The sequence below is a fragment of the Elephantulus edwardii genome, unplaced genomic scaffold, assembly GCF_000299155.1.
Source record: "Elephantulus edwardii isolate Elephantulus edwardi_28Jun2011 unplaced genomic scaffold, EleEdw1.0 scaffold00051, whole genome shotgun sequence".
In the NCBI taxonomy this organism is placed as follows: Eukaryota; Metazoa; Chordata; class Mammalia; order Macroscelidea; family Macroscelididae; genus Elephantulus; species Elephantulus edwardii.
This window is the reverse complement of record NW_006399801.1, coordinates 1,913,321-1,924,094: the sequence shown is the minus strand read 5'-3', so window position 1 is coordinate 1,924,094 and position 10,774 is coordinate 1,913,321. Positions and strand designations below refer to the sequence as shown.

Here is a 10,774-nt window from a genome sequence, read left to right as displayed (position 1 = left end):
AGAATATATATAATTATGATGGATTGACTTGGGGAGCTCTGGTGGTCTAGTGGAAGATTTCCCAAAAATATGCACTGATACTCTAACTCTTTCACCTATAGATATGAGTTAATTTTGAAATGGGTGTTGTATTTTATTGTATTACTTAGACTGTATTATTCTGAGTTCTTTAGAGAGGAAAAATCAATGAGATATATACATATACATCTTTATTCACCGATCTCTCTATCTACTTACTTTCCTACCAATTCTTCTAGCCATCTAAATATTTATTTAAGAAAGAAATATAAACTGCAAGGAAATTAATTTTATGAATTGCAAGGTTCATAAGTTTTGGGGGCTATTGACTCAAATATCCATTTTTATAAGAGTTATTGAGTGTATAGCAATATTTGATTGTAAAATTTCATTTCATTGTGGTTTTCCATTTGCATTTCCTTGGTAACTAACTATTCTGAACATATTTTCATGTGCTTAGTATCCATTTACATGTATCTAGTTACCTCTTTGCCTATTTAGAAATTTAGTTATTTGCCTTTTGACTGTTAAATTTTAAGTATCTTTTATCTATTCTTGATATGAGTTCCTTATTAGAAATGTTTTGCAAATAATTTCTCCAATTATATATGATATCTTTTCACTTTCTTAATTATGCTTTTGAAAACACAAAAGCTTTCAATTATGACAAAGCACAAAATTTATGTATCTATTATTTTGTCATTTGGCATTTGACTGTGTGGATCATAACAAACTATGGCTGACTCTGAGAAGAATGGGAATCCCAGAACATTTAATTGTGCTAATACGAAACCTATACTTGGACCAAGAGGCAGTAGTCAGAACAGAGCAGGGTAACACTGCATGGTTCAAAATTGGGAAGGGTGTATGCCAGGGATGCATCCTGTCTCCATACCTTTTCAACATGTATGCAGAGCAGATTATCCGAGAGGCTGGGCTCTATGCGGAGAATTGTGGCATCAGGATTGGTGGAAGATCTATTAACAATCTGCGTTTTGCAGATGACACAACCCTGCTTGGTGAAACTGAGGAGGACTTCATGCACTTGCTGCGAAGGGTCAAGGACTGCAGCCTTCAGTATGGACTGAGGCTCAATGTCAAGAAGACAAAGATTCTCGCCACTGGACCAATTGGCAGCGTCAGGATGGATGATAAAGTGATTGAGAGTGTTCACAGCTTCAGTTTGCTCGGCTCCACAGTCAACACTCTTGGCACCAGCAGTCAGGAAATCAAAAAGCGTATTGCGATGGGAAAGTCTGCTGTTAGGGACCTCTCTAAGGTACTCAGGAGCAACAGTGTCTCCCTGGAGACTAAGGTGCGCCTGATACAGGCCATGGTATTTGCAATCGCTTGTTATGCATCAGAGAGTTGAACAATGAGTAGGGAGGAGACAGAAGGAGAGTGGATGCTTTTGAGCTGTGGTGCTGGAGAAGGGTACTGAATGTACCATGGACTGCCAGGAAAACAAACAGATTCATCTTGGAGAGGATTAAACCAAGCTACTCCTTGGAGGCATGGATTCTGGGGCTTCCTCTGACATACTTTGGACATGCTGCCAGGAGGGATAGGTCCTTGGAGAGGGACATCATGCTTGGGAGGGTTGAGGGACAACGCAGGAGGGGAAGACTATGAGATGGATTGATTCAGTGACTGGGGTAATCGGGATGGGTGTGTCAGAGGCGGTGTCGTTGGCGCAGGATAGAGCAGGGTTTAGGGCTGTTGTGCACAGGGTCGCTATGAGTCGGAAACGACTCGACGGCACATAACAACAACAACAACAATTTTGTCACGTGTTTTTGCTGGTATAACTCAGAAATTCCAAGTCCTCATCTAAGGCCATGAACATCCAGTCTTAATGTTTCCTTTTAAGAGTTTTACCATTGTGATCGTATACTTAGGTCTATAATCCATATTGAGTTAATTTTTGTATGGGATGAAGTAGAGGTCCAACATCATTCTTTTGCTCTAAAATATGTATGTATGTATGTACAGTAAATCATTGTAATCTTTACAACGGCACTCTTAAGTGACTCAAGGATTAAACAATCAAGGTTTAGAAAAATTAGTAACCTGCTCAAAGTCTCACAAGTGGTGAGCAACAGAGCTATGATTCCAGCCTTGTAATCTGCTTTGTGAGTCCAAGTTCTTAAGTTTCTTTGTGAAATCTACAAAAGTAAGGATAAATTGTGTTGAAATAACTGATAATAATTTGTAGAAAATTATATGAACTCTTACTCATAATTTCCAACAAAACATATTTCTTATATATTAAAGAGTTAACTAACAAAAACAGAATATTAATGCTTTCGGAATAGAGGAAAACTTTTAAATGTGATGGTAATGGGGAGAGGAGTCTAAAGGAAAACTGTTAAAACTGTTAAACTCTTTCATCCATGGGGGTATGATCTATCATTGATTGCATGTAAGTCCTTTATAAGTAAAGGTAGTGTTCAATATATATTTATGGACTACATAAATGATTGATGAACTTAAAATATATAAAAATAAATTCAACATCCATTTCTTTCTGGGAATAATGGATCAACATTGTTCAAAAGAGGTTCTAAGCTCTAGGATTTTTTCAATATCTTATACATTTTAAGCTGGCAGTTAGAAATTTGTATTTAAATGATAAAAAGTTATCTTCAGATTCTTCAAAATCAGTTGATCAATAAAACAGAAATTAAATGTCAAAACCAGGTATTGAATATGTTAAAATATATTCCCAAATGATTATATTATAGAATACAGTATTTGTTTCATAATATGAAAGTTTATAAAATGGATACTCTCATATTTTATTATCATTTTGCAAGTAATGTACTAAGTAAAATAAAGTCTTAGTGATCTGGATGAATATTAAGTTCTCTGTATGGCTCATTTGAAATATCACAGAAACATACACACAAACATCACTAAAATTCACTGTAAACCCAAACTTCCTAAGAAATGGTAGATAAAAATTATCAATAACAGAATTAAAAAATGATTCTTAAAGAAAATCTTATAGCCAATAAAACATCACAGTTTATACAAGAAATGTCATATAAATTAAGAAAACCTAAAAGTCACTATATATTAGATGCCAAACCATTTGTTGTTGTTGTTGCTGTGTGCCATAGAATTGGAACCAAACCATAGCTGACCCTCCAGCAAATTTTCAGAGTCAGCAAATTGCACAAGAGCAGATTGGCCATCTTTCTCTTATGGAGCAGCTGGTGGAATTGAACAGTGTACCTTTGAGATTGCAGTGTAGCTTCCTATCACTAGGCCACCAGAGCTCACTATTATTAGGGAACTTGCTTATTAGCATGTATCAAATAATTTTGGATCTACTTTTTATCCTTTTCTTAGAGGTCTAGTTAACAAAGTTTGAAAACAATTACATTTCATCGAGACAAAGCATTAGCACAGAGTCACATCCAGTTCCCACAAACACAATCAACCAGTTTCTATTGGGTTTTGTTTTGGTAATTAGGTTTCCACTTGCTTAATTTCACGATGATTTTCAGGAAGAAATCTATGGACAAATCAGTATGCATGAAAGCAAACCTTTGAAAGGAAGACAATTGTTACCATATATCAGACTTTTTCCACCATAGAATCAACAGGATCAAAATATGGCTGCTAAAAGTGGAGACACAGTCATCTGCTGAAATGACCATGACCTTCACTGATGACCGTGAAGACTGAAAGGAGAGATTATTCATCCAGAACTCATATTTTTTACCATTCTCTCCAATTTCTTTCCAGGACAGTAAAATTATAAACACCAAAGAAAGCAAACCCATGTGTGCTTCTGTATTTTAAAACACAGTTGAAACCAAATAGAAAAGAGACCTATTGAGGTAAAACAAAGCATTCTTCTTCCTTACTTTTAACCGTGAGGTACATGGACTTGCTGACGTCTGCGCCCACATCGTTGCTGACCTTGCAGAGGTAGTAGCCACTGTCTTCTTCCACAACATGCTTGATCAGCAAGGACCCATTGCTGAGGACCTGGATCCGGCCATTCAAGGCAATTGGTTGGAACTGGGGAACCCCAGCACCTGGAGTGGAATGAAAAAGAACAGTGATGCAAACACAAATAGGTAAAAACAATAGTTCATAGGGATCAAGAAGGAGAAGAAATGGACATTTAAGAGACGCTTTTATAGATCACTTCCCAATTTTTAAAAAGCCAAATTTTATATGTGTTTTGTTGTTGTTACATGCCATTGAGTCACCTGTGACTCACAACGACCCTATGTACAAGAGCTCTGAACTGTGCTTAATCCTGAGCCAGTCTCATTGACCAGCACGCCTACTCCTATTACCCTAGTCACTGTGTGAATTAATCTTATCCAGAGTATTCCTCTCCTGTGCTGTCCCTCCACTCTTCCGACCATGACATTCTTCTCCAAGGACATGTCCCATCTGGCCATGTGCACAAAATATGTGAGACGGAGCTTCAAAATCCTTGCCTCCAAGGAGAAACTTGGTTTTACTTTCACAAAGAAAGATTTATTTGTTCTCTTGACAGTCCATGGTATCTTCAATATTCTTCTCCAGCACCACAACTCAAAAGCATTGATTCTTCTTCTATTAACCTTAATTATTGTCCAGGTCTCTGATACATAGCAAGTAACTGCAAAGACCATGATTTGGATCAGAAGCACCTTAGTCTCTAGACTGACATTATTATTCTTCAGAACTTTGGAGAGGTCTCTGACAGTAGACTTCCTCAAGGCAATTTGACTTGTATTTTACTGATTGCTGGTGCCCAGAGTGTTGGTTGTAGAGCCAAGCAAGTGGAAACTGTTAACAATTTTAATCTCTTCCCCCTTTATTGTGGTATTGTCAATTGGCCCAGTGGTGAGAATTTTTGTCTTCTTGATGTTGAGCTTCGATTAATATTTAAGGCTGCAGTCCTTGACCTTCTTCAAAAAATGCCTCACATCCTCAGTTCAGCAAGCAAAGTTATGTTATCTGTGTAATGCGGGTTGTTGATAAGACTTTCTTCAATCCTAATGTCACATTCCTCCAAATATTTTGTCATTGATAAAATACTCAAGAAATTACAGTAGTACAACCAAAAACTTAGACATGTCACATGGTCCTAAATGCATTCCTTGTATTTGTGGAGTTTTATTAACATGCAATGAAGGGGCACACAATGAAGGGTACAGAGAGTACCAGTTACATGGATTTCTCATCTAAGTATGGCCATATTCCAGTATAGAAACACAATGGTAGATATTATTTAATTACACTTAAATGACTAAGGGAGCCGAGTTGTCAGAGTTTGTAGGGTTTGTGCTGCTAGGCAAAGCCACTGCACAAATTCACCAATGGTTCTATGAGAAAGATGGACTTTCTCTTCCCACTCAATGTATAGCCTTGGAAATCTAAGAAAAGATTAGCTATGAATCAGTTACAACTTAAGACAATGAGTTTGTTTTAGTTTTCAATAATAAATAAGTCAACACTGGACTTTGAGACAGCAGAACACTAAAACATCACTATGCGACATGATGAACATACCACAGGATAAGGCAAGGTTTCAGGATCACTAACAGTCATAGATACAAAGTCATATGAAAGACATATATGAAAGTATTCTGAAAATAATTTTTTTGAAATAATAGAGAATGAAGGCCCCAGAAGATTCTGAACAGTAGTTTGGACTCACATGGGATCATAATGAGTTTGAACTGACACAATAGCATTTGATGGTAGGGAAGGTCCCTTGGTACTTGAAATTTATATGGCTGTTGTATGGTTTTCTTTGATTCTCTTGGTTTCCTGTCTAGACAAACACCTCATCTCTAACCAGTGCCAAGTGACTTTCTGTAACTGCCCACTCCCTTGCTTCAACTAAAAAGGGAAGGATAGGTTGCTCCAAGTATGTGGAAGTTCCTACTTTTTTTCTACTCTCAAACCCTGGAAAGCACTTTGATTGGGATGTGATCTTACTTTCTTGCTTACTTCTCTCCATATTGACTTTCTGTGTGCCTTTGTTACTGAACCCTTCTTAGGAAGCCTTAGCAGAATCTTTCAAGGTCTGAACCACTTTCTCCTGTTGTTAGTTGCCACAGTGTCAGCTCCCATTCATGATGACCTTATGGATCACAAAAAACACTGACCAGTCCTATGCCATCCTCATGATCCTTGATATGACTGAGCTCATTGCTGTGGCTGTTCTATCAACTTACGTCAGTTTCCTTCATTTTTGCTGACACTCAGCTTGGCCAAGCATGAAATACTATTTAGTGATTGGTATTTCCTGATGATGTGTCTAGAGTCTCAGTGTCTTCACCTTCATTCTGGTTGCCTTCCCTTTAGACTAATTTGTCCTTTATTCTGGCAATTCAGTATTCCTCACCAAATCAATATTATTCACTAACCCCTCAGTTTTAATATGTCAGTTCTTTTATCTTCCCTTTTTGTTTCCAGCTTTCTATGTGCATGTGAGGCCATTAAAAATGCCATAGTTTAGGTCTGGCACACTTTAGTCCTCTAAGTTAAGAGATATCTTTTATTTTTCCAACGTACTTTTGAGCAAACTAAAACTATTGCCCTTTGGGTTAGCAATGGAGTGTGTTCAACATTGCACTACTCAGGGAATCAATTAAAATATTAATGACTACTTAAAAAACAACCAAAAGTGTTGATTGTTGATGCAAGGAAGACAACATTATTGACAGCTTCAATCCTTTTCCATCTGCCATAATGGTGACTGTTGGTTCTGTGGTGAGGACTATCATTTTTTCTTGATATTGAAATGTAGTCCTTGATCTTCAGCAATAAGTGTTTCAGATCCTCCTCAGTTTTAGTAAATAAATTTGTGTCATCACCCTTGGAGCCAGCAGTCAAGAAATCAGGAGATGTGTTGCACTGGGCAAGTCTGCTCTTAAGGACCTCTCCAAAATGCTGATGAGCAATGATGTCAGTTTGAAGACTAAGATGTGCCTAGTTCAGTCCATGGTCTTCTCAATCACCTGCTATCCATCAGAGAGTTGGACACTGAATAATGATGACAGAAGAATTGATGCCTTTGAGTTTTGGTGCTAGAGAAGAGAACTAAATATCCCATAGGCTTCCAACGAACAAACAAATATATCTTGGAGATGATGCAGCCAGAGTGCTCCTTAGAGGCAAAGATGGAGAGGTTTTGTCTTTCATCTTTGGACATGTAGCTAGGTGAGGTTATTTCTTGGAAAAGGACATCCAGTGAAAGAAAGGGAGACCCCTTCCACAAGATATATTGACATGATGACTTCAGCAATAGGATCCAGTGTGTCAGAGATGACGAGGATGGCGGCTTGATAGGGCAAGGATCGGGTTGTCTGTTGACAGGGTCGCTATGAGTCATGCTCAACTTGACAACACCTAACAACAACAACAACAACAACTTTAAAAAGGTTAGGTGTTCTGATAAGTGGAAATATGAGCTATGGTATTTATTTACTGATACACTGAACATTGTATGGATGGTCAAAAGAATGAACAGATAGGTCTTGGAGAGAGTGTCATCAGAGCACTCTTTAGAGGAAAGAATGATGAGGCTTCACCTCACATAACTTTGGACATGTTGCTAAGAGGTGCTATTCCTTGGAGAAGGACATGATGCTGGAAGGGTTGAGAGTCGGTGAAGGAGAGGAAGACCCTCACCCAGGTGGATTGACATGGTGACTGCTGCAGAATGCTTCAGGCTAGAACGGGGTTCAGAACTTTTGTTCATAGCATAACTATGAGTTTTACTCAACTCGATGGCATTTAACAACAGCAACAACATTCATCAATTTACCTGGTTAGGCAATTTTCCTAAAACCACTTATTAGATAGTTCATCTTTTCCTCACTATCCAACTATCCTTAAATGTTTTATTGTTTATAAAAATGCATACACTTCAATAATCTAGTATATCAATGTTTTCCACATTCTATCTTTATTAAAATAGTTGAGATTTTAAAGAAGATAATTTTTTGAGTCTTGATGATATTATCCTAATATTCATCTAGGAAAAAAACTACACAAACAAAAATCAATGCAAGGAATTTAAATGCTTGAAAAAGGAAAACAAAAGGAACACTGTTGTATCATACAGTCAAATATATTTGAGAGATGTAAATCTCTATTAAGTGTATTACTGAGGCTGAAGTACACAAATAATAGAAAAAGTGAAAGAATGGACTCCAGTGTTTACATTCTTTTTCTATAAATAACTAAAGCATATCAAATCCATTAGAAAATGTTGGATTATTCAATAAATAGCCTTTTTACAACTGGCTAGCCACGTGAACTAATGAGAATGACAATTTTAGCTCTAATGATGGAAAAGTTCTCCTAACTATGTGCAGTGAGTCATGTACCATAATAGATTGTGTCTGTTCGACTAGTGGTAAAGAGTTGCACTGCCAACTTGAAGGCATCCAGTTCAGAACCACCAGTTTCATGGAAGAAAGATGGGCAATTTCCTCCTGTGTGATTTACAGCCTCTGCTAACCTGTTGGAAGGTCAGCTATTCATTTATTTTGACTTAATGGCACATAAGAACAGCAGAATTCCTTGTACTAAATGATCACATTGGCCCCTTTCCTTTTTCCACTTCACACATATATGCGTTGTGATACATGTTGTTGTTGTTGTTGTGAAGTACTGTCAAGTATGACTCAGAGCAACTTCAAGAACAACATATTTGAACCCTGTTCTACCCTGTGCCAAGCTCTTCATCTCTGACACACTTGAGTCTATTGCTGTAGTCGCTGTCAATCCAGAGAGGGTTTTCCTCAATTTCTCTGACCTTCTATCCTTCCTAGCATGATATCCCTTCCAAGGAACAGTCTGTCCTCGCAGTATGTTCAGAGTGGTGCATATGGGTTAAGTAATTTATGCATATTCATATAGACAGATGATAGTTTGACTGGAATTTTAATATATAGCTAACTATCTCTTTAGTGATGGTTTCTACTGCCTCTCTCAGACTCTTATTCTTCTTTTACTAAAATGAGTTCCAAATCTAACAAAGGTTTGTGTCTAAACAATATAGTTTCAGTCTTGAAATGTCAACATAAAACCAGCACTACTTCTCTCATGCAAAAGCAAAGGGAAAGAAAGAAAACATCCAAACATATTTTCTGAGAAATTAGGAACTTGTGAGAATCTCAACCACAAAAAGAAGTGTAAGAGCTATCAACAGTGAGACTGAGCAAAGACCTGTGCCAAGTAAGCACATGATATCTTTGGACAAACTGACTCCAAGTGGATAACACTATGGTATAAACTAGTAGCTAAGAATTTTTTAAGCAATATCTTCCTTATTTATAAAATTGATATAATAATGCACTATAGTTTCTGTTACACTGAAAATTATTAAACACAATGTTCATTATATTTATAGATTCCCATTATCATTATAGATAAGTATAAACCCCAAACCTCCCCAAATCCCCAGATGTTGAGGTCATGGTGACACTCCCTCAGATTCTGGGGCTATAAATTGCTAGGGGAGGAAGACTACCTCATCTTTCTCCTGGAGACAGGCTAGGAGATTCAAAACTGCAAACTTTTGGTTATCTGCCTAATAGATACTGCATTACACCAGAAAGGATCCTTAGAAATAGGTACTACTGAAAACTGTGGGTGCCAAGTATAAAGTACTAAAATGCTGGGAAATTGCTAATATGTCTCGAAACTATAACTTCGGCTTAACACTTTGAGAAATTTTACATATAGAATTCTATCCCTTGGGAAATATGGCCCTATACACAAAGATCAAAATGATAAAAATCATTATGATGTTTCATATTAGTAAAAAAACTTGAAAGAAATACAAACACAAACTGTGCTAGAGACACCTAATAGCCTATGTATCCATTCTTTCCTTCTTACCTAATAATTGTTAACATTAGCTGTATTTATGATCTGTAATATGTCCAGCTACTCCAAGGTTTGAAGATCCCCTCCTAACTAAGGTCATTGAGTCAGTGAAAAGCTAGCCAAAGTAGTTTACAACACACCTCTATAAAAGTGCTTAAAAGAAACCAGTGGATAAGAAAAAGGAGAGATCTCATCTCTTTTCCCTTCTTCTCTATAAATTTGGCAGTGTTGGCTGGTGCTCAATGGTCATCTTGTGAGGAAGGAAGATGTTTATTAAATGTGGTGGGGGAGAATACAAGTGGTGTGGAGCCCTATTGACTTGGAAGGTCCCCAAAACTAGTCTACAGATATTTAATCCCTGACTCCATTTATGAGGGAGGGGGAATTATTCTGCATTTAATTTGATGGAGCCAATCCTAACTAAGACAACCAAGACTATGGACAAAACTAAAATAACTAATGTCATGAACAATCATAACTAAGTAGTTAGTAACATGAATGCAAACTCTGCTGTCACTACTTAGTTAAGCTTCGAGTCAAAGCTATCATATGGATCCATCATTAAATTAAAGAACAGTTTAGCTCAGTTAATAAAGAATGTTTGCTCTTAGCGGTACACTCATAAAGAATTGTATATATAAGGTCCAGGTGCCAGCAAGCAAGTTAAAAGACAGCTGTGAACTGAACTTTCAGTATAAATTAACAGTATGAAGCGGTATGGGTAGACACAGTAAAGATGGTGACATCTTGAAAAGTAAATAACCAATGTCATTAAATTGCACATGCATAAATTGTGAATGGGTTCATGTCCTTGACTGTGTGTATATTACTATCAAAAGCAAATAAAATTTAAAAACCAAAATTGTATTTTTATCTATGGATATATATTTGGTAC

General features: G+C 37.0%; 1 protein-coding gene across 1 annotated transcript in view; it reads right to left on the bottom strand.

Annotated features, from left to right (window-relative positions):
- Positions 1-10,774, bottom strand: part of DSCAM (Down syndrome cell adhesion molecule) — an 845,501-nt gene that overhangs the window by 299,250 nt on the left and 535,477 nt on the right. The window contains exon 11 of the mRNA XM_006886768.1: positions 3,894-4,067. Within this exon, the coding sequence (XP_006886830.1) occupies positions 3,894-4,067 (174 nt within the window). The remainder of the gene's footprint in view (positions 1-3,893; positions 4,068-10,774) is intronic.